This window comes from Alternaria viburni, assembly GCF_023758015.1.
Source record: "Alternaria viburni strain BMP 2772 chromosome Unknown scaffold_45, whole genome shotgun sequence".
NCBI lineage: Eukaryota > Fungi > Ascomycota > Dothideomycetes > Pleosporales > Pleosporaceae > Alternaria > Alternaria viburni.
Window position 1 is genome coordinate 117,664 of NW_026055814.1, and position 23,554 is coordinate 141,217.

The 23,554-nt window shown below is 49.8% G+C and overlaps 8 protein-coding genes across 8 annotated transcripts; 7 read left to right on the top strand and 1 right to left on the bottom strand.

Annotated features, from left to right (window-relative positions):
* Window positions 1-1,206: 1,206 nt before the first annotated feature.
* On the top strand, window positions 1,207-3,206 carry J4E79_011640 (uncharacterized protein; the record flags this gene model as incomplete). The annotated part of the gene is made up of 4 exons (XM_049360469.1): window positions 1,207-1,302; window positions 1,352-1,511; window positions 1,558-2,310; window positions 2,362-3,206. The coding sequence occupies 4 exons, from the start codon at window positions 1,207-1,209 to the stop codon at window positions 3,204-3,206; spliced, it is 1,854 nt and encodes a 617-aa protein (XP_049205114.1).
* Window positions 3,207-5,298: 2,092 nt separating this feature from the next.
* On the top strand, window positions 5,299-6,786 carry J4E79_011641 (uncharacterized protein; the record flags this gene model as incomplete). The annotated part of the gene is made up of 1 exon (XM_049360470.1): window positions 5,299-6,786. The coding sequence occupies one exon, from the start codon at window positions 5,299-5,301 to the stop codon at window positions 6,784-6,786; it is 1,488 nt and encodes a 495-aa protein (XP_049205115.1).
* Window positions 6,787-7,427: 641 nt separating this feature from the next.
* Window positions 7,428-8,306, top strand: J4E79_011642 (uncharacterized protein; the record flags this gene model as incomplete). Its single annotated transcript, XM_049360471.1, has 1 exon — window positions 7,428-8,306. One exon carries the CDS (start codon window positions 7,428-7,430, stop codon window positions 8,304-8,306), a length of 879 nt encoding a protein of 292 aa, XP_049205116.1.
* A 499-nt stretch (window positions 8,307-8,805) lies between these two features.
* J4E79_011643 (uncharacterized protein) lies at window positions 8,806-10,026 on the top strand (the record flags this gene model as incomplete). The annotated part of the gene is made up of 2 exons (XM_049360472.1): window positions 8,806-9,315; window positions 9,391-10,026. 2 exons carry the CDS (start codon window positions 8,806-8,808, stop codon window positions 10,024-10,026), a joined length of 1,146 nt encoding a protein of 381 aa, XP_049205117.1.
* A 104-nt stretch (window positions 10,027-10,130) lies between these two features.
* Window positions 10,131-11,501, bottom strand: J4E79_011644 (uncharacterized protein; the record flags this gene model as incomplete). Its single annotated transcript, XM_049360473.1, has 1 exon — window positions 10,131-11,501. The coding sequence occupies one exon, from the start codon at window positions 11,499-11,501 to the stop codon at window positions 10,131-10,133; it is 1,371 nt and encodes a 456-aa protein (XP_049205118.1).
* A 1,276-nt stretch (window positions 11,502-12,777) lies between these two features.
* J4E79_011645 (uncharacterized protein) lies at window positions 12,778-14,252 on the top strand (the record flags this gene model as incomplete). Its single annotated transcript, XM_049360474.1, has 4 exons — window positions 12,778-12,820; window positions 12,895-12,998; window positions 13,091-14,181; window positions 14,231-14,252. 4 exons carry the CDS (start codon window positions 12,778-12,780, stop codon window positions 14,250-14,252), a joined length of 1,260 nt encoding a protein of 419 aa, XP_049205119.1.
* A 658-nt stretch (window positions 14,253-14,910) lies between these two features.
* Window positions 14,911-16,818, top strand: J4E79_011646 (uncharacterized protein; the record flags this gene model as incomplete). The annotated part of the gene is made up of 4 exons (XM_049360475.1): window positions 14,911-15,180; window positions 15,228-15,639; window positions 15,733-16,596; window positions 16,703-16,818. 4 exons carry the CDS (start codon window positions 14,911-14,913, stop codon window positions 16,816-16,818), a joined length of 1,662 nt encoding a protein of 553 aa, XP_049205120.1.
* A 1,499-nt stretch (window positions 16,819-18,317) lies between these two features.
* Window positions 18,318-19,647, top strand: J4E79_011647 (uncharacterized protein; the record flags this gene model as incomplete). The annotated part of the gene is made up of 2 exons (XM_049360476.1): window positions 18,318-18,978; window positions 19,070-19,647. 2 exons carry the CDS (start codon window positions 18,318-18,320, stop codon window positions 19,645-19,647), a joined length of 1,239 nt encoding a protein of 412 aa, XP_049205121.1.
* Window positions 19,648-23,554: the final 3,907 nt, after the last annotated feature.

The following is a 23,554-nucleotide window of genomic DNA, read 5'->3' on the forward strand; positions in this document are numbered from 1 at the left end:
CAGTCCGCTACATACTGCCGCGTTTGAATTGCTCTGGTGGGGAGTTAATGCGGGCGCGCCGTTAGTCTACCCTGTTACCTAGGTACGTACCGAAGTAGCTCCCGTCGCGTAGTGTTTACCACAGTAGGCGTAGGAAAATCGGCTCCACGGCCTGTTAATGCTGTGAAGTAACTTTGGATATCGATGCGTCTCGTTTTTAGAGGGAGGGATCGGAGCGGCTGTCCTGGTCCCACTGGTGCGTCCATGCTGTTGCTGGGTGGACGACGGGGAGGGAAGGTGTACCGCGATGACGTCCTTGCGGGGCGTAGCGCGCTAGCAAGTGCACGGTCGTGTCACGTCTAGGCATCTGCATCCTTCGCCATGGGGATTGCATATTCGTTTCCATCGGTTATGGAGTATGATGCGAGTGTCTTATCAAGAAAGTTGCAAGAAATCGACGACGCAACTAATCCGTGCTTGGGATGCCATGCTATCGCCACCCTGGTGTTACAGCAAGGATGCGAGATCCCGCGTGAATGCGCGTCCGTTGCACGCGACAGAAACAACTTGGCGACGCGCAGAGAGGCATGCTTGTTCGAGTGCGTCGAGACCATCAAGCAAAAATGCACTTTGGTTCGTCATGTATACCGCAGCGCATGTGTTGAATACCTCCCTCGTACGAGACGAACATGCTGCTCACCGTGGTAACAGCACAAACAAACGCATCACGATTCCCCAACCACACGTCGAAGCCTCGCTCGGCCGACACCTTGGTCATCCATGCACAACAACTTGGTCATCACGTACAACAATTGTACACGCTGATGAAGCAGATAAGACCAGGAACATTTCCTTCTGGACGCCTTACCCGGAGTGTCATTTGCTCCTTTCATTAGTACACGACCTCGGAAATGTAGTACCCCGCAACAACCCCGCACAGTATCGACTAGACTATCAATCACAGGCCAACGTTGCGGCTGTGACCCTTCGCCCTGGTGTATGCTGTCCTACTAAATCGTCCTCCACGGAGCAGCTTTGGGTCACGCACAGCTGTCAGCATTGGCGACTAATACGCCCGGCGCCCGATGCCCGCTGTAATGTAAGATAACATGTACCCGGTGTCGATCTATAAAGTTGTGATGCTTCTCGTTGCACTTTGCTCCTCCATCAGTCTGTAGAACAGTTACGACCACTTTCCCAGTCTTTCGTCGTATCATCGCTCCGAAGATGGCGCCAGATCTGAACACGATAGGCAGTGGCAAGCAATGGGATTACTCAACGCCTGGTTCTGGCGGCTACAGCGTCCCAGACATCGTCTATAATGTGTGTCCTGATACCCCGAGCTTCTAGCAAAGAACTGATGATCTTCCAGGACCCTTCATCGCGAAAGCTCAAGGTGCTGACTATTGGAGCCGGCTTGTCTGGCATCCAAATGGCGTACCATATACAGAAACACACGCAGAACGTCGAGCATGTCATCTACGAGAAGAACGCCAATCTAGGAGGGACGTGGCTCGAAAATAGATATCCAGGTACATCCACTAGTGAATCTTCGCGTGAGTGAGCTAACCCCTGCAGGTTGTGCCTGCGACATCCCATCGCATGCCTACACCCTCAACTTCGCTCTCAACCCAGACTGGCCGCGCTTCTTCTCCTACGCACCCGACATTCAAAAGTACCTCGAAAAGGTCTGCGATGTATTTGACCTGCGCAAGTACATGACATTCAACACCGAAGCCGTGCGAGCCGAGTGGCAAGATGACGTCGGCAAGTGGAAGGTCACGCTCCGCCAGACCTCATCTTCTGGCGAAGAACGAGAGTTCGAAGAGGAATGCGATCTCCTCCTCTACGCTTCCGGCATCTTGAACAACTACAAGTGGCCTGGTATCAAAGGCATCAACAGCTTCAAGGGTCGCATCGTTCATACCGCGACATGGCCGAAAGACTACCAAAGTGAGCAGTGGAAGGACGATCGCGTGGCGGTCATTGGATCTGGTGCTTCTTCCATCCAAACAGTACCGACCATGCAACCGCATGTAAAGCACATGGATATCTTCGTCCGAACCGGAGTTTGGTTCGTCCAAATCGCGAACAACTATGGCCAGAACAAGGAGTACTCGCAAGAAGAGCGAGACGAGTTCCGGAAAGACCCGCGTAAGCTCGTTGCGCATGCCAAAGATATCGAGAACCAGGTCAACGGGTTGTGGGGCGCGTTCTACGCTGGAAGTGAAGCGCAGAAGGGTGCGCAAGAGCTGTTCAGGGAGAGGATGAAAGAGTTTCTCAAGGATGAACGACTCTTGGAGGGATTCACGCCGAAGTTTGAGGTTGGCTGTAAGTTGCATACAGTTTTGAAGAAAGGCTTCGTCACTGACATTCCTGCAGGCCGTCGCATAACCCCAGGCGACCCCTACATGAAAGCCATCCAAGAGCCAAACGTCGACGTTCACTTCACCGCCGTAAACGAGATCACCGAAACCGGTGTCATCGGCGCCGACGGCATCGAGCGCCCCGTCGACACCATAGTCTGCGCCACGGGCTTCGACGTAACCTACCGCCCCCGCTTCCCCATCATCGGGCGCAACGGCGTCGACCTCTACGAAAAATGGAAGCACGAGCCCGAAGGCTACCTCGGCCTCGCCTGCCCCGACATGCCCAACTGGCTCATGTTCGTCGGCCCAACCTGGCCCGTCGAAAACGGGTCCGTCACCGGCCCCCTCCTCGCAGTCGCAGAATACACCATCCAGATAATCAAAAAGATGCAACGCGACCACATCAAATCCTGGGTGCCCCGCCAATCCATCACCGACGCCTTCAACGCCCACGCCCAGGAATGGATCAAACACACCGTCTGGAAAGGCCCCTGCAGATCCTGGTACAAGAACAACGAGACCGGGCGGGTCAACGCCGTTTGGCCCGGTTCCTCAAATCAGTACGCCGAGGTTATTGAGACGCCAAGGTATGAAGACTTTGAGATTGAGTATATGCATGAGAATCCTTGGGCAAGTCTCGGTATGGGGTATGCGATGCGGAATAAGTTGTTTCCCGAGGCGGATGTGAGTCCGTATTTGGCGGTGGAGAATATTGATCCGGAGTGGTTGAAGGCGGTTGGGTATGAGGGGCCTGCGGGGGTGGTGGAGGAGGTTAGGGAGAGGAAGGAGGGGGTGGAGGTTGAGAGGACGGGGGTTGATGGGGGGGTTGGGGGTGGGGATGGGAATACGCTGACATGAGGGGTCGCGGTGATGTTATCTTTATATACTCGAGATGAAGTCTATTTCACGCGGTCGTGCCGCCGTCCCGAGTCAATCATCGTTCTTTGTTGAGTGTAAGCACATATTGCTTTGTGTTGGGCTCAAAAGGCGTTGAAGCTACACGCCGTATGGATAAGTGGATGGACCATTTGAGATCTTTGCCGCCTGCTGGCTCTTGAATTGGAACAACTTTACGATCGAGAGCGTGATTCGGCTTTGGTTGTGGTATATGTGATGGGTGTACGTATAGTGGTGGTGGTGGTGGTAGTGGTAGGTACGAAGGTCTGGGTAGTCGAGCTGGCCCAGCATCTGACTCGCCAGCACAAGGCATGATCTCAGCGGAAAGATAAGGATTTTGATTCACGCGTACGTGAACAAAGATTCTTAGTGTTAGACCGACCTTGAGGTCGAAGTTGAACTCGAAAACGCTGTTTCCGCGTCCAGTGTACGGCTTCTCAGTAGGCAGCTGTCTAGCTGGATCACTAGTAATACAGCTACTTGTGTGTTCCCAGTCCAAACTCCACTCCGGTAAATCAATAATTGACTGCACGCGATCACCGAATGAGAACCGCGCAATCTCGGGGCGTAAGGTAGGCTTTATCGCGATCCGCAACATACAGTAACCTTCGCCTTGGGTCTTAGAGGTAGACACATCCGAAGGGTCGTCGTCACTCGATGTGATCGCGTAAATAGAAGTGTACCGAAAGTCTTTTGTAGCACTCTTAGGAAGGAGAATAAGGGTACTCTGTTTCCCCTCGGTATCCCAATCTGTCTCAAATCGATACTCGCTGCCTCTAACTCGACGCAGCATTACGCACAAGAGAAGGCTATCACATTTTGGACGTTCTAAGCACGCAAGGCAGCCATACCACGATTGTTCCTCGTGACGGAATAGAGGTAGACTCAGATGGCAACCACGGCTGGTAAGGCGGGGAGGCGAGTGATCTTCGGGGGGTGGAAGTGCGGAGAAGCAAGTCTTGGACAAATTATCGCGAAGCACGATCTTATCACCATCTGCTAACTCCGCAGAGACCAAATCGAGCACCGGTGTAAAGGTTTCAAAATCTGACGGCGAACTGGCTAGAAGGCTTTCTCTCGGTAAGAGTGTGTCCCAGGCAAATAGAGTGTAGTCTTCGTCGACTCGAAGCACCTCCTCCTGAAGGCGCCGAAACGCGCGTTTGCCTTCGCCGTAGAGAAGGGGCATATTCACACCGAGTATCCCAAAAAGACAGTATGCCTTATCCTCCAACCGACTCGTCTGCCGATTTGCCGCCCATGACAGCCTTACGGCAACCGCATAGCGAAGAGGATCTCCACCAGTGAGCACGTCTCGGTTGATACCAGTAATATATGTTAGCTTGGCTTGAAGGCTGTTGCGCGTCCCGAGTTCTGACCAGAGAGCGTCATAAAACTCCACGATTGGAGGCGCAATAAGCTCTTGCAAGGTCCATCCTCGTGTGAACCACTTCGAGTTCGCGAATGATCCGAACCCGCCCGTTCCGAGCTCCTGGTTAACATCCTCTAGGTAGGCGTAGCAGATGCAGGCGTTCTTGTACCATTGATACATGGAGTTGATGGCCTCAGATAACTCAGCGCTCGAAGTCTTGTCAATACAACAAGTGTCGATCCAACAGTATGCGAACCCATCATCTTTCGCTTTCTTGCAACAACCCGTAAGCTTCGCATAGCCTTTCTTCGTCGTTGCTTTGCCAGACAAAAGATCATGAAGAGTAATTTCCTCCTCCCTCCAAGTGTGGGAGAGAATTACGTACTCGGGAACTCGGCTTTCCAGAAACTCCTGCACCTCTAGCGTGGAGGTGTTCAGTAGTCGCATGCTTGCGATGGAGTGTCGTCAAATGCAATGTCGTCCACAAGGCTAAACAACGTCTCAGCCAATGTACATTCGACAGCGGACGATGAATGCCATAACCGGGGTTGTCGAAGCCGATCGCATGCGGTAGGGTTTTGATTCAGGACGAAGCCGAGATTAGTGAGGTATGGGATGGCGCGCCCATGATGAGGGGCAAGGCAACGGACGAAGATCACGTCGCGAGAAGACTTGAAACCTTGAATGGTGGCACAGCAAACGCACGCTAATCCAACCTCGGTTAGCGCTATCTCACCGGTCCAACCCGACGCCCTAGGCACCTACCCGGCCACACGCGCAGGCCTTATCATCAACATCACAGTGAACAATCCAGGAATCTTTCACAACCGCCAGCTAGATACTATGACCGAGAAGCGAGCTGCGTCCGCGAGTCCGAGCGCTCATGTGAAGCCCCGCATCATCATCCATGGTGGTGCGGGCAATCTAACGCGCACCTCGATTCCCCGTGAACGCTATGATGAGTACCGCGCCTCGCTCCTCAACATCCTCGGGAAAGCAGAGGAGCTTCTTCGCAAACCAGGATCCACAGCGCTGGATGTCGCAACGTATGCCGTCACGCTTCTGGAAGATGACCCGCTGTTCAACTCCGGCAAAGGCGCCGTCTTCACGCGCGAAGGCAAGAACGAACTCGAATGCAGCATCATGGTTTCGAACGGCTACAAGAAACGAGGCGTCGGATGTATGCTGCTCAGCCACGTTAAGAACCCCATCAAGCTGGCGAGAGAGTTGCTTATCAAAGGCGAAGAAGCAGACGGCGGTGGTGCAGCCGACCATTGCCAGTATAGTGGAGAGTTCGTAGAGGGACTTGCCAAAGATTGGGGGCTCGACATCGTGGACTCAAGCTACTTCTTCACTCAGAAAAGATGGGATGAACATCAACGCGGCCTTGCGGAAGACGCGAAGAAGGCACAGATTGGCGTCAGCGTCGACGCCATGAGCGACTGGGAGAAGGATAACTACATTCCGCTTGGAACGTGTGGCGCGGTCGTTGTTGACAGCTTTGGTACCGTTTGCACGGCAACATCGACAGGTGGGTTGACGAACAAAGTTCCTGGGCGCATTGGAGATACGCCGACCATCGGTGCCGGGTTCTGGGCTGAGGAGTGGCACGACGAGAAGGCTGCTGGGCCGCGGATGTTGTACCAGCCTACAGCCTGCATCGCCTCGCCGATCGATAAACTATCACGAGGCGATATACGTGGGATAGTGGGCGACTGTCTACCTTTGCTTGGATCACCCTCGACACGAGCAACTACATCATCGCCAGCACATCCATACGAGAAGCCCGTGTCGACGCGCCACGCCGTGGGTCTCTCAGGGACAGGCAACGGCGACTCGTTCCTTCTCACGTGCGCAGCACGTACTACAGCTGCCAGATCAAGGTTCTCGGGTTCATCGCTTTCCAGCGCAACAACGTGGATGGCAGGGCCTGACGGTGAGCTTCAACGATCTGCTGGAGACCGTTGGGGCGCAACCCATGAAGGCACCGGCGGTATCATCGGCATAGAGGTTGTTGGTAGCAAAGCAACAGTAGTACAAGACTTTGACTGTGGAGGCATGTTCAGAGCATGGACTGATGACGATGGTAGTCCAAGATGTCTGGTGTTCAGGGAAGATGGCTGGGAGAGTGGGCCAAAGGATTGGGATGATCGGCGCAGGCGAGCGCATTGAACTCCGCATTTTGGCGGCCCGCGCAGATGACCAGCTCCAAGTCTTACTCGCTCGCAACCGTCTCGTCACTTGTGTAGAGCATTGCGCATGCCAGAGCACCTAGCAAAGAAGACGCGCCTCACATTGCGTGGACTGCACTCAAGTCGCAAAGTCGAGACCCTCCAACGAAAAGGATGATGATGCGCCAACGTTCGGTCGGAGCGGCGCGGCCACTGCGGCTCACATCGGCGCCACTCCGAGCGACCGAGATGCAACATCCCGACGACGCTATACAACGCTAGAAGGTCCAAAAATATTCTATTCAAGCTTTCAAGCACGGACGCGTGTCAAGTGCGGAGATAGCTTCGGCTCTTTGGACATCGTCATTCGCGGTAGCCCCGTGTAACCGGCACCTTGTGGCGAATTGGGAGGCTGGTTACGAGCGCTAGGTGCTAGCTGAACTATCGTCGTCCAGGTACGACAGTTTAAACCGCGCAACAACACGAGGACTATGAGTATATAGTCTTACCCTCGTTCGCATCATTCTCATCTCCATCATAACATCACCACATCTTCACAAACATACGACACTCGCTTCGTTCATTGCAGCATCTCAACACCACTCACTTCACGAAGCACCATCTACAACAGCAGCAACTAAAATGCGTTACACCATCTTCACCATTGCCGCGGCCGCGACCCTCGCCTCAGCGCAAACCACATCCACACCCGCCGCCGCCTCCCCCACAGGCACCACCATCCCCGTCGGCTCAAACTGCACACCCGGTGGCGTTCCCTGCGCCCTCGGCGCCAACTGCTACGCCGTAAACTCAGGCCTCATCCCCGTCTGCGGCAACTTCCAAGCCTCATGCACCCGCGACGAGCAATGCGCCTACAACACGTGCAACCTGTCCGACGGCCTCTGCAACGGGTTCCTCGCCTCATCTTCGGCCGCGTCGTCGGCGTCAGCAATGGTCACCAGCGGCGCCGTCACACCCACCAACCAAGGCCCTCAGCCCGCGCCCTCATCCACCGTCGTTGCTCCCGCGGGCTCATTGCCCCTCGGCGCGGACTGCAACCCTTACGTCAAGCCAGACCAGTGTGCCAATGGCGTGCAGTGCTGGGCCAGCAACGCCATGCTCATCGCGCGATGCGGAAACTTCAACGCCGAGTGCAGCAGCGATGATCAGTGTGCGTATAACATTTGCAGTGGCGGGCTTTGCAGGGGCTTCAAGCCTTCGAGCGAGTTTCCTGTCATGAGCTCGACGGCGATGGACGTTGTGCCTGCTGCTAGCACCATGGCCGGTTCGATGGCGCCTATGCCTTCTGGTACGATGGAACATATGCCTTCTGGTATTGTGCCCCCGCATATGGTTAATGGTACTATGACTATGGTGCCTACTGGAACTGGTGCTATGCCCACTGGTCCTGCAAACGCGACTTCATCTAGTCCCGCTCAGTTCACTGGCGCTGCTGCCGTTGACCGTGTTGCTGGTGGTGTTATGGCGGTTGTCTTCGGTGCTGTTGCTTGGGCTTTGTAGATCATCGGGGCGCGCGCGCTGTTGGATTCGACTAATTTGCTGTATATATTTATCTTAACGTTGGAACGCTACACACACATAATGCTAGATGAAAAAGATATCTTTTAATTCCCTCGCACATGTTATGATAATCACTATGTTGTTCCTATTGATCCGCATGCGGTTCCATCTTAGTAAGCTTGGCACTCTTCTTGAAGCAGCCTTCCGGACGTTACATCGCGACAACGTTACGTACAGCACTCTTTCATCAGAGATCGAGTATGCAAACTCTAGCTAGCAATTAGTCAAGACGCCTTATCCTATAGTCTGCATGTTAGGCTAATGTCCGCTCGATCGGGTTGATGATAAGCCGAAGGATTTGGTGAGTCACGAAGTGGTAAGCATACATTGGACTGTCTCTTGTATCTACTAGTCGCACCACCAAACCAATAAATTGCTGCCCTACTCGTTCTCGCCGCGCTCACGACTCAATTCTACGTAACACCACCCTTCGATCACAATGACAGACGTCGAAAACGCCCTCCCCGTAGCCTCCCGAGCAGCCCTACGCCGCTCCATCGCCTCCACAAAAGACGCCTACATCGCCTCCATCCCCAAAGTCGAACTGCACATCCACATCGAAGGCATCATAAGCGCCGATCTAAAATGGAAGTTCTCGCAGCGAAACAACCAAACCATCCTCAACCCGCGAACCGGGCAGCCCTTCTCTTCACTCGCCGAACTGCGAGATTCCCACGATACTTTGAAACCGCGTACGGGGAACCGCATGGATAACACAGAAGAGACGCTATCGTTCTTCGAGGCATACTACGGCGGTTTTGAAGTGTTGAAGACGAAGCAGGATTATTATGACCTTGCTATGGCGTATTATGAGCGTGCTGATGAGATGAATGTGCGGTATGCGGAGATTTTCTTTGATCCGCAGGGGCATACGCGTGTAGGAACGAGTTGGGAGACGATGATGCAAGGGTTTAGGGAGGCGACGTGGGATGCGGAGCAGATTCTTAATGTAAGCCCGGCCCGAGAGGTCTCTCTTTAGTCTTTAAGATATATGCGTTTGCTGATTGCTGATTGCGGAGTGCAGGTCAAGTCCAAATGGATAATGTGTTTCCTGCGCGACGAATCACTAGAGTCCGCGATGCGGCATTACGAGGCGGCGCTTCCATACCGCGATGTGATTGTTGGTATTGGGCTTGATTCGAATGAGGTCGACAGACCTGCGTCTCTGTTTGATGAGATTTTTGTGAGGGCAAGGAAGGATGGGTTTCGGATTACTGCGCATTGTGATGTTGGGACGCCGTATCCTCTCGAGCATATCCGGCAGGTGGCATGCAGTATCGCGGGGACAGGGGCGGATCGAATCGACCATGGGTTGAATGCTGCTGGTGATGCGGAGCTTATGGCGTTGATCAAAGAGAAGGGGCTTGGGATGACGATTTGTCCTTGGAGTTATATTCGGCATCAACCGATTGACGAGGTGTTTGAACGCATTCGCGCTCTCTTCGACGCCGGTATCGTGATTAGTATTGCGAGCGACGATCCCGCGTTTATGGAGGATACGTGGGTGTGGGAGAATTTGCTGGTGGTGAAGAGGTACTGCGACTTTACCAATTTGGAGGTTCAGAAGTTGGCGGAGAACGCTATCAAGATGAGTTGGGCGAAGGAAGAAGTGAAAAGCCATTTATTGGAGCTGTTGTATGGTATCGATCCAGGTACATAGATGGTCTGCGACGTCGTCGCCTTGCGCTCGTGCAAGAAGAAAATGATTCCATCATGACGATGTCCTGAAAACGTGAACCTTGCCCAAATAACTTGAATGGCTCATCACAATCGCTTCAAAACCTTGGTGTCCAAGCGTAGGCGCGCAACGAGGACAAGAAAAGTGGCGAGAACACCTGTGCCCGCAGCGTAAAAGATAGCAGCCCTGTACGGTTCAATCGACGTAGAGTCGGCCGCACCAGTCGCTTCAATCAACAGCCCCGCAAGAGGAGCGCCAAGGAGGTAGCCCGGAGTCCAGAAGAAGACCATAAGAGCGATGGATGCCGCGGCGGAATGTGGAGCGACGACTGTGACGGCGATCGGCAGGCTGACAAAGAAGCTGCCATTCGCACAACCATTTACGATAGCGAAGACAAATAGAGGAGCCAACGACGTGCTGACTGGCCAGATGGCTAGCATGCTTACTGAGTTGACCAGGCAGGTGATCATCAACGTGTTGAAGGCCCCAATCTTATCGCAGGTCAATCCGCCCAGGATACGACCGACTGCTGTTGACGCACCGAACCCACCAACTAGTGCTGCACCAGTTCCGGCTGACAAACCGATCGAGCTCGCGAACAGCGGTAGGAAGAAGGGTGGTACGAAGAGTGCGAAGACGCCGACTGCACCGGCCATGGTTAGCGTGAGGAAAGGGACGTTCTTCAACAGCGACCAGTCGAACCGCGAAAGCGTGCCAGTCGTCGCGCGTTCCTTCAACGCCAATGTACACGGAACTCCAGTCGCCATAATAAGGATGCCCAATATGCGAAACGTCCACTGCAGTCCAAACTTGTCGATGAGTGCCTGCGAAGCAAGCGGAAGAACCGTGGCGCCAACACCACCACCGGCCTTGACGACGCCATTGGCAATGCCCAGCTTAGAGCTGAACCACTGCAACGGCAGACTGTTAGTCGCCGCATACAACAGCGACGTCCCCACGCCCATCGACAGCCCGGCAATGCAGAACAACCCGCCGAGATGATCCAAGGTAAAACTCGTAGCAACCAGACTCATTCCAAAAAGGATCGTCGCAGCAAGGCCAGTGTATCGCACACCGAAAGACCTCATAACTCTTATCCCGCCAATGCCAAAAGCGACCATGACAGCCATGTACAAACTGCCGACGAAAGTGATGGTACGCAGATTGGTGTTCAGCGCGGGTGATTTCAAAATGGCGGTTTGGAGGACGCCCCATGCGGTTGTGTAGCCGTTGATCCAGAAGAGGAGGAAGGAGCAGGATGCCACGACGGTCCAGCCGTAGCCGCCGTCTGGGATGGCTTCTGCTGCATCGGCGGGTGGCTGCTCGGAATCTCCAAGGCCGGTTGAGTCAGGTTCTTGCGAGGGTGGAAAGGAGGGTTTGCTGGGGTCGAGGTGGACTTGGGAGTCTGCTGGTGAGGAGAGGTCCCGCAGGGCGAACATAATTTGGGTTGTTGACATTTTGTGTTGGCCTCGTCGTGTTGCACGGGTAGCGCCAGGCGCGTGCCTTTATGTCGGTGTCAAAGCGAAAGGATCGCGGTACTTATCTACGTCATCTGGTTAATATGTAGGGCGCGAAGATGAACGCCAGGGCGTGAGTATGCAGTGCTGACTTTTCGCTTCGAGTCAGAAATTTGTAATGCGCTACTATAACTGTACCAAATGATCCTTCGCAGTAGCGTATGGTGAGGGAATTAGCACAATCGGGTTTAGTGCCCGGGAAGAGTAGTAATCAAGATGCTGTAGCTTCTGTGAGTACCGTAGTGTTTGTGGGTCGCAAGCGCAGTTTCTGCGTCTATGAGTCTACCATGCGTTTTGCATGGGCGAGAGATTTCAAGACAGCCTCTCTTGACTTGAAGGTGACTCAAAGTGTCTCGCTTCATCTGCCGCATCTCGTCTTACCAGTAGTGAGAGTCAAAGGCGATGCATGTCAGACGTAAGTCTTGCTCAATGTGGTTCGAAAGGCGAGTCCAGCGAGTAGAAGTCGCGGTATTGCATAGGCTCAAGGACGTCTTGGTTACCTGCGGCAGGTACCCGTGGACAGCGATAAGGCAGAGCACGTGACCAGATACGATGCGCCCAAGTTGAAGTCTCGACGGTAAAAGCGTAGGCGCTGGGAGAGTGCAGGGCTGAGTAAAAGCGATACCTGACGCGAGCCGCATAGAGTCCACCCTTCGCTCCTTCCTCGCACGGGTGATAGTGACGAAGCGGGGTTTTCAATGTCTGGGTGTGACGGACAGGCTGAATGAGGGTAAGAAATGCGACAACAGAGATGATGTGGCGCAGTATGTCGAACGTGCCACAATGTATACGTGGACGCGGATGATTCATTTGCTGTGCACTGGATGTGAGTTGGTAAGTGGCGGTTACTGAGTGAAGAGGAGATCAAGTCTTCTGTAATTGGCTTGGCGTGAGCGGGACGCGTGGTAGTAGATCAATGGCTCTTGCGACAGCGACAGCGATGGCTACAAGGCCGTGCAGTGAGTGAATGCATCCCCGTGACATGTGGCGATGTTGTGAATGTCGTGTCGTGTCGTGTCGTGTTCTTGATCGAGGTGTCGCCAAGGGCGGACGCGTCGGGTGGCAGACACAGCCACAAGCAATGACATAATCCCCGCCTCGGCCGCCCGCCATGCTTCCTGCCCATCGCCATCGGCAGCGCAGGCATAAGCAACGCTCCTGATACCCCAACTACCTCACATTTTCCCCCATACTCTCCCCCCACACGCGCGCCAAGATGGGTTTCAGTCTCAACAACCCGCTGCCCTCGTCCATGAGCAGTAAGTCACATGCCGCCCGCACTGTTGATGCGCGCCTCGTGGTCCGGTGACGTCGCTAACAGCTGTGCTCTCAGGCGAATGTCGCAAGACGGGAAAGATTCTAGCATCCTTTGTCGACCCCAGACAGGCCTTTGGGCCCGATAAGATTATCCCGCCCAATGTCCTCGCCAATGCAAAGGTAAGCACTCGATGCGCATCTGGTGTTACGAAGCTGCCCAAGCAAACACCACGGCAGACAACAGCACATGATGAGATGCTGACACATGCCAGGGCCTCGCGATTCTCACAGTCTTCAAGGCCGGCTTCCTCGGCACAGCGCGATTCGGATCGGGCGTCGTCGTCGCCCGCCTCGCAGACGGATCGTGGTCGGCACCCACGGCCATCGGAACCATCGGCGGCGGCTTCGGCGGACAGATTGGCTTTGAGCTCACCGACTTCGTCTTCATCCTCAACGACGCATCCGCTGTCCGTACATTTGCGCAGGCCGGCTCGCTGACATTGGGCGGCAATGTCTCCATCGCGGCGGGGCCCGTCGGTCGCAATGCCGAGGCTGCCGGCGCGGCGAGTCTGAAGGGCGTGGCTGGTATTTTCAGCTACAGCAAGACAAAGGGACTGTTCGCCGGTGTCAGTCTGGAGGGAAGTGGCATCATCGAGCGGAGAGATGCGAACGAGAAGCTGTACGGCCGCCGATGGACTGCCCGCGAGATCCTCAGCGGACAGGTCCCCCCACCACCAGCCGCCGCGCCACTCCTGCAAGTGCTCAACTCGAGAGTCTTTGCCGGCGTAGGAGGCGCGCAGAACGTTACCAACGACGCCATGTACAACGACATTCCCGTCTACGACAACTCGCGCGACAACGTAGTGTGGCAGGGCCGCGAGGGCTCGGCCATGGGCGAAGGCGTGCGCCGTGACCGCACCGGCTCCATGGGCCAGGGACACAACGACTACGAGTACAGAGACCGACCGCAGTCAACTGCATGGGCGGACGACGTATACGACCGACAGCCGTCCTCGGCACCCGGCGGCCTCAACCGCTCCTTCTCCACACGTGCGAACCCCACTGAGACATTCGACCGCATGGACAACCGGAGCCGCTCCTCCACTTTCGGCGACGACTACTCGTACAGCGACCGCAAGCCTGGCCGACCGACGGCGCCGAAGCCAGTGTTTGGACAGACCACGGGGCAGAAGAAGGCAGGACTACAGTCCGACCAGGCAATTGCCAAGTTCACCTTTGACGCGGACCAGCCGGGCGATCTCGGCTTTAAGAAGGGCGAGATTATCACAATCCTGAAGAGGACGGATAACGAGACCGACTGGTGGACAGGCAGAGTCGGAAGCCGAGAGGGCATCTTCCCAAGGTAAGTCGCACAGTCCATGCCATCATGAACACTTCACTGACTGCCACAGCAACTACGTCGAGACCGTATAAAGTCGTTCCTGAGATACCACACCCCCGACCACGTAGACTGTCACACCTCGTTTCATTTCTAGTCTAGCGACATTCTTCAACTCCTTTTCGAGCGGTCGGCATTTAGCACCTTGCTTGCTTTCGCATGGCCTGGCGTTTCTTCTATGAGTTCGTTATCAGTCCTCTTTGTTGCCTTTACCCCAGATACCTACGTAGCGAAAGAAGTCGTTGAATAGTAAGGTTCATTGTCATGTGTGGAGTATAGACGATAACTATTTGGAGTTACCCCGATTGCCGAGGTGGAGCTGGTCGGCTGAACATCGTATCTACGACCTAGCGATCGCTCCAACCCCCGCCTCAGCCTGCCCCTCACGTTCACCCTCTGCGGTATGCGCATCGGCAGGACATCACCCTGCATTAACCTACTGAGACATGTCATGAAATGTGAAGCTACGCTAATGTGGAAGGTGCTCAGAACAAATGCTCGATAGCTACCCCACTTCGCCGTTGTGTAGCTTCGAAGCTATCAACGGCGTCGACCCTCAACGTCATTCCCGCGGCTGCATATCTTAACTCCGGAACCGCTCTCGTGCCCAACTTGCTGCGACACTCCCCTCAAACACCAAATACTTGCGGGTAACTGCCTTTGTCTCCTCTGCAATCAGCTCAAACCGACATCATGACGACATCATCGTGGGAAGAGACCGCTGCTAAGAAGCGCGAAGCTATCTTGGCTGCCATACCCTCGGAATGGCGACTAGAGAAGTTGCCATCGGTTGAAGAACAGGTCGATGTCACGGACTATGTGAAGCAGTACTTCAGCAAGCAAGAGCTCGACATCACTGAAAGCAGTGCCGATGTGATCGCAAACACCGTGGCTGAGGGGAAGTGGACTGCTGAAGAAGTCACGAGGGCATTCTGCCACCGAGCTGCAGTTGCGCATCAACTGGTACGTCGCACATCTGATACATGCAGTGAATGATGCTGAATGGATAGCTATCATGTCTTCACGAGATCTTCTTCGATGCCGCCATCCGGGATGCAAAAGAGCTCGACGCATACTACGCAAAACACAAAAAGACCACCGGTCCCCTCCATGGCGTACCCATCTCACTCAAAGACCAGTTCCATGTGAAGGATGTCGAGACCAGTATGGGCTACGTCGGCTGGATTGGCACCTTCGAAGGCAGGAAGGATACTGGCAAAGAGAAGGTGTTTGAGAGTGAGATGGTGAAGATGCTGCGCAACGCTGGAGCTGTGTTGTACTGCAAGACCAGTGTACCGCATACGCTGATGAGCGGAGAGACGATCAACAACATCATTGGGTTTACGCTTAACCCGAAGAACAGGAATCTAACGGCTGGTGGTAGCTCTGGTGGCGAGGGCGCATTGATCGGTATGAGAGGATGTAAGTGGGGCACCGCCAGAGATATGGCAATCGCTCTGGGCGTTCGCGTTTGCAATTAAGAGGAAGAGACCGTGGGTCGCTGACACTGCACAGCGCCATTGGGATTCGGCACTGACATCGGCGGCTCCATCCGCATCCCCGCCGCCTTCAACGGCCTCTACGGCATCCGCCCATCCACAGGCCGCCTTCCCTACGAAGGCATGGCAAACTCCATGGACGGCCAAAACACCGTCCTCTCCGTCGTCGGCCCCCTCGCCACAAACGCAGCCTCCCTACGCCTCGCAACTCAAGCCCTGCTCGAACAAAACCCCTGGCTCCACGACCCCCTCGTCCACGAAATCCCATGGCGCCCGGGCCAAGAAGGCGAGATTACGTCCGCAAAGAAACTGTCCTTCGGTCTGCTCATGACGGATGGTGTGGTGAACCCCACGCCCCCCGTCCGCCGCGCTATTGAAACTGTTGTTGAGGCGCTGCGTTCTGCTGGTCATGAAGTCATAGACTGGCAGCCACCGTCTCATCGAACTATCAACGACGTCGGTTTCCGCCCCTGGATCTACGACGCGGGTAAAGACGTTAAATCCGCGTTTGCGCTCTCCGGCGAACCCATGGCGCCGCAAGTTACCTTTTACCAAGGTGTCGAGAAAGAGTTCAGCGCTACGGACACCGCGGCTACGAATGTGGAGTTGAGAAGTCTGAAGAAGGAGTATATGGAGTATTGGAATGGTACTGTGGATAAGACTAGTACGGGTAGGCCGGTTGATGCGGTGATTTGTCCGCTTGCGCCGTTTCCCGCTGCGAGAAGGGAGAGGTTCAAGTATTATGGGTATTCGACTTGGGTTAATGCGCTGGATTATACGAGTGTTGTTGTGCCGGTTACGACTGTGGATAAGAAGGTTGATGTGAAGGAGGAGGGGTACAAGGCGCTTGATGAGCAGGACAAGAGTATCCAGGATGATTGTAAGTGCACTTGAAGGCTTTTGAGTTCGTTGGGTTTTTGTTGCCTCGCGTGGAGCGCGGAGGGATATCGGATTGGGAAGAGATTGGAGTGCTAACAGGAGTGCAGATGACCCTGAGATCTATGACGGCGCGCATGTTAGTGTGCAGCTTGTTGGACGGAGGTTGCAAGAGGAGAAGATGATTGCTGTTGCCGAACTTGTAGGTGGTATTATCGGAAAGTAGAGAAGGTATACGAGACTATTTGAGCAGAGCCTTCCGATCCTTCAAGGGAGGGAGACGTATCGCAGGCCCACTAAGAAGCATGTCAAAAGGAGGGTCATCTAAAACGATGAAACGTTGCGCGACGCCCTCGTCACCGCTCGGCAGAGGAAAAGAGAGTTCCACAAATTCACCGGTCGAGGTATAGCGCCTCAAATCCCAGATTAATGAGCTTACTGTTGCAGTATCGAGACGCGCTGCAAAACCGAGACGATCGATGACATCGCGAGAGACGAAGTTGTTTCGTAACTTTTGTGGGAACATTACGCAGATCTTGTCTGGCCGTCCACTCCATTTGGAGACAATTGGGATGTCTCGTTTTGCTTTCAGTAACGACGAGATTTGCGATCCTGTAACCTTGCGCACAGTCAGTGCGAGCACGCATGATACATGTTCGTCAACTCACGACATCGAAAGGAGCAGGACGTTTGGCTGGCCCTGGAAGATGAGGCTTGATCGGCGCTGAGGCAAGCATGGGATGAGCTGACCCGTTGTTTGCGAAAGCTTTTGCGATGTCGCAGTTGCACGAGACGACAACACGCTCACTGTCCTGGAGTCAAAGCGCTTCTTGGACGTCGCACGGGGGATACTGACATGTTATAGCTCTTGACATTATCCCAGACGTTGCCGTTGATTTGCAGAGTACTGCCGTACGCTCTATTCCCAGTAACAGCTGACACCTGTGTTGCTTGTCTTGCTTTTGTGCAACGCCGTACCGCAGATGTCTCTGATCCAGCTATACTTTTAGTGGCGCGAGTTGACTGGCCGACATCGCTTCTGTAGAAGCTACTCATGGTTTCAAGTGCGTGAGTCGAGAACGAGTGAGTTCAGAGCTAGTGAGTTGAGAGTGAGCGAGTGCAGCGCGAGTGAGTTCAGAGTGAGTGAGGGAGTTCAGCGCGATAAGGATGTAAAGTCAAAACGAAGGATGCCAGCAGACTTCAGCTGGGGACGGCACTGCCTGTAAGTCTTGCACGCAAAGTCGGCTCATGTCCGGATCGAACGCGGGATGTGTGAATTCGAGACATCCTACAGGTTGCGCCAACACACATGCGCGTAATCGCGGGGATACGCTGTCACGTGTGGGTGGTCTCGCCGTTCCCATGATTTGCCGCGTCGCTACCGGTCAATTGCGATGGGGATAGCGTCTGAAAGGCGTGCAGGGACGAGCGACATCCCTGCGAGTTCCGGTCGCCCTGATGATGCGTAACCTGGAGATCTGCCCCACTTGATCTTTCCAACGTGCAGCCGCGCCCATGCGAACAGATAGATGTACAACCCACATCGCAGTTACACGGACACCCACTTACACCACACAATCAGCGTCGCCAGCTCTTCCCGCATCATGGCTTCGAAGTAGAGCATCGCATTGGGCAAGAGCTTGCCTCAGCGCCCTTCGGCGCACTTCAAAGTTGCGCGCGCGCGTACAAGGCAGGCTGCGACCCCAACACTTCACGTTGCGCGCGATGGGCGATCGCTTGACCTTAGCGCATCGTCTTCTCAGGGACCATCCTACTAAGGCTGTCGAGCTTCTGATGGACTATTTGAAAGATGCAAATATCAAGGCAGAGACCGAGCAGTTCATCGGACAGAATCCTCCTCAGCGAAACCTCGAGACTGAGTCTGACCACCTTCACGAAATATTGCCGGCGCCCTCGCATCATCGCAACTCTTCCGCACAACAAGCATCGGGACGTCATCACATGCAACGCATGAGGAACAGCATACAGACTCCATCCGCCAGCGCAGGGTCAAATAAATCATTTGCTTCAGGTCTCGCGGCCGCGGGCATGGAAAAGATCACCATCCTCACATGCGACGACGACAGCGCGGATCAGGTGGTGATAGCGATGTACGGATCAGGGAAGCATAATCTCATCGGTGACGACGTGGCCTATGGTGGCCGCGGTCTTAGTGCCAATCAATACCGGTTGGATGAGTCGATGCTGGTGCCCACGCCTTCTGGATCGGCAAGAGTCACGACTGCTGTAGACCTAACATGGCGTAATCCTGGTCGCAACAAGGGCAAGACGAAAATGGGTACATTCTACGTCGTGCCAGAGAATTTGCTCGAAAGCGACGTGGTTCTGGCATCTGACGAGTCCATGGAGCGTCAATTCCCTTCAGGTCAGTCCCACACGTTTCGCTCAATGTCCGCACAACCAGGCTGATCTGTCTGTTGCGACAACAGAAGTTCAAGAAGCGCATTCCCCTCAAGGTCGCTACCTACGAGGCTTCGTCAGCGGGGACGAGTTCCATCAAGCAGTTCCGCCGCCTGCGCCGATGCCCCCATACCAGCCCCAATATCAGCCACCGTCTCCCGAGATTCAACGGGCATTCGGGCGCGTCGGTGCAATACACGAACTACAACGCATGCGAGGGTCCGAGCCACCCGCCCAAGCTGCCCCATCAGCGCCCGTGAATCACAGTCAGCAGGGTAGCGCACCCATACCGATTACGAGTCAAGGCAATCCGAGCGACGAGCTCGAAATTGAAGGTTACTGGGGCAGGATGCCGATCAGCATGTCAGTCGATATCAGCAGTTCGGGAGAGCAGTTCTTCCAAGCCTTTCAATGTATGGCCATAGACCGAAAGCGCGGTGACAACTTCGACAGGCAGAGAGTAGCGATGCTGTTGAGAGCGGACGAGGAAGGTCCCGAGGAAGAAGCCTACCGCGTTAGTCTTGATCAAGGTACACTGGAGAAGCGCTGGAAGATGATCGTGAAATGGATTCGAAAGAACAAGAACTCGGAAGAACCGCATCTGTATGCGACGGTCGAGATCGCGGATGGGTGATGAACTTGATGTCGCAAAATTCTGCCAGACATCGTCGGGCCACCAGATCTATAGACACAGGATGAATCTGCACGAGACAAAGTACCACAACGCGCAAGTCGGCGCTGTTGCGCGCAACAAGCCAAGCGCACGACGTTCAGGCCATCGCGCGCAAGGCAACCAATCTCAAGAAGCGCATCGCTACCAGAACGAAGACCCCTTTAGAGAGTCTTGTTCTATCGGTATTAGATACGTAGACTTTAAGTCAAAGTCTGCTGTAAGTAGTCTATGCTACTTTAGTTTTTAGCGCTTACTTAGGTTAAAGTCTATAAGATTCTCTAGATAATATTTAGATTAAAGTTCTAAATATTAATCTTCTTATAAGTATTCTATAACTACTAATTCTTTTAACTTTATATAAAGTAGATACACTTCTATATAAGTAATAATATACTTATACATTTTATATAATTCTAACTATAAAGTAAGATACCTACTAGCCTATAGTTAGAGTATACGTAAGTACTAAGAACTATTTACTTCTTATCTAGATATAAAACCTTTACTATCTAACTTTAATATTAAACTTTACTATTTAGGCTAGATATAAAACTTTTCTACCTCTATATAATGCGTATCTTTTATATCTATACCTAACGTAAACTTATTATATTTATTTAAGTAATAAAACCTTTATCTTAAATATTAATATATCTAAGTATAAACTTATTATAAAATTTATTATCTTAGTCTTCTATTCTACGCGCGTAATAAGTAGGCTAGAGTCTATAATAAGACGTAATATATTATACGTATATAATAGTAGTATATTATATAGAAAGTATATTAGAATAGATAGATTTAGTCTACGTTAGGTTATTTTATATATAAAGGTTCTTGCAGAAGGTAGAAGACGTACTAGAATATAACTACTATACGTATAGAAGAAAGTCTGCATTATATAAGTATAATATATATTCTAGAATAGAGTTATTATTTCTCTATTTTAGCTATTATATACTAAAGCTTATTAATTATTCTTTATCTTACTATTAATAATAAGTATACTATTAGTATCTAAACTAGCGTAGTTAACTTTAGTAGTATTATTAGTATTAATAATAGTTCTATAGCTTTTAGTAACTTTATAGAGTATACTTTTACTTACTTTAATATAACTATAGAGTTAAGCTACTTCTACTTTAGCTATATTAATCTTATCTAAGACTTTAGCTATCTTTAGTCTTTCTATTATAATATTACTTTATAGCGCTACTACTACTTTTTCTAAGTAAGCTATTTCTATTTAAGTATAATATAACTCTTTTTAATCTATATATAGCTTTTCTACTAGGCCTTTTACACGCTTAAACTCTACCTTAATTTCTATAGAAATATACTTAAAGCTTAATATTTTATAGTAGATACGCACTAACTTCTTACTATTCTAAACTAGAGTAGAGGTAGTAACGCGTTTTAATAACTACGTAGAAAGAGATAATTAGCGTAGAGTATAAACGTAGATAACGTTCTTAATAAATACGTTTTTTAATAGTATAGTAGTATATATAGCATATTTATACTTAGCTAAAATAAAACTATCTAGTAGTTTTCTCTTACTTTAGAGAGGCTCTACTATACCTACAGCTCTAGTTCTAGACGCTATGTCTGTTTAGTTATAGTAGACTAGAATATTAGTAAATATTACTAGCGTAGAGCTTTATTACTTATAAGATAATTATAGATATATAATAATAGAAGAAGATATAGTAGATATAATATAGAAAGAAACTAGAATAAGAAACGTATTACTATAACTAAGTTTAGCTCTCTATATAATAGTATATAATACTAATATTAGAAATTACGCTAAACGTGTTTAAACTTAGTATAACGTAAAACTATTATATTTACTTATACTCTAAAAATAATATATCTTTACTTAAACACCTCTTCTCTACTATATCTCTAGACTCTATAGTATCTACTAGGCACTATCTAACCTAAATATACCTATAACTATTATTTAGATTATAAAACTAGAGTAGAAACTATAGACTTTCTAGATTATTATAAATATAGTTCTATTTCTCTATATCTTTAAACGTAAACTATTCTAATAGTAAAAAGTATCTCTCTATTAGTATTATTATTATATTTTTAATTATATCTAATAGTAGTACTATATATTTATTGCACGTAATAATAAAATTATACTACTCTAGAAATATTACCTTCTATAGGCTCTTAACCTAACTATTCTTAACTCTTTCTAGTAATAGCGTAAAAGCGCTAACTCTAAATAATATCTTAAAATAGCTTTACCTTTTTCTATATATTATAACTTTATTAAACTTTATCTACTCTCTTCTATACGTCTACCTCTTTACGTTCTAACTATAGAGTACTTTTAGTAGGTATATTTTTGCAAATATTATAACTCTCTATTCTAGTCTTTCTCTACTACTTTTATTCTAGTACTCTTTAATAATCTATTCTATTTCTAACCTATTTTTATAAAGCTTAGTATATTTAATATAATATTAAATAGTTATATATAACTTTATACTCTCTATAAGTATTACTCTATTATATTTCTTCTTATATACTCTCTAAGATTATACGTTAAGACTATAAATAGAAACTATATTATTATACGCTAGTAACGTAGTGTTATTACTCTACGTTATAATCTATAGTAGCTTTAGTCTCTTAGTAGCTTACTACTACTAAACTCTTATTAGTGCTAACTAGTTCTAGAACGCTTCTTTTAAGATAACACTACACCTAGTATAAATTAAATTCTTTACTATAGCTAGGCCTATCTTCTTCTACCTTTCTACGTACTCTTAGTATATAAGCTACTTTTTATTTATTTTAACTCTTATATTAAAGTTATTTAGTAGCTTCTAGGTAGAAGTCTAGCACTTTTTCTAGTACTTTAATTTCTTAACTTAGTGTTTCTCTATTACCTATTTTATACTACTATCTAAGCTCTTTCTCTAGCGCTATTATTTCTTTAGCTAGATTATTATTTTATCTACTATATTCTTAGCTATCTCTAATATTATATTATCTATAAAAGTAGTGCTATCTATATCTACTTCTACTTTACTCTTTCTAACTTTAGCTTTATTCTAGACTAATATTAAAAGTACTAGTATTGCGCCTATAAGAGTAAGTACGTTATACTTATTAGAAATCTATAATACTAGATTCTTCTACGTAATACGCTTATATATCTATACTATAGTATAGAATAGTAACTAAGATATTAATAACTTCTAAGAAGCGCTACTATTATAAAACTCTAACTAGTAAGTATTAGTATACTCTTTCTTTAGAAATATGTTATTTACTATAGTAGTAGATTTGTAGATACTATTATTCTAGCTATCTTAGCACTTACTAAACATAGTAATAGGTAGAAGTGTAAGTATACTTATAGAAATAGAAAATTTACGTTGTATACTAGCGCCTACTAGTCTATAACTCTCTTTTTATATCTAGTAATAATAGAATTATACTAATTATTAATCTATATATACTAATTTAGTACCTATATTAAACTAGTGCGTACTATCTTATACTACTAATTACTAGCGCAGCTACTTAACCTAAGTTTTAAGCTATAATACTAAAGTTACACTATTCTTAAATGTATAACCTCTATAGTTATAAGGTTTAGAACTACTTATTTATACTTTAACTACTCTAGCTATATATTTCTATAGCTATATTAGAGTTAGTAAAACTTTATCTTCTCTTTTTCTAAACGCTAAGACACTATTAGATAGACTTCTATAACGCGTTTCTTTACTATTATAGTATTTTTTTAGTTTACTCTAAACGTAACTTTATTTATAGTAACTAGCTTATCTATTCTATATTACTTTACTACTACTTATAGTAGTTACTATATACGCTA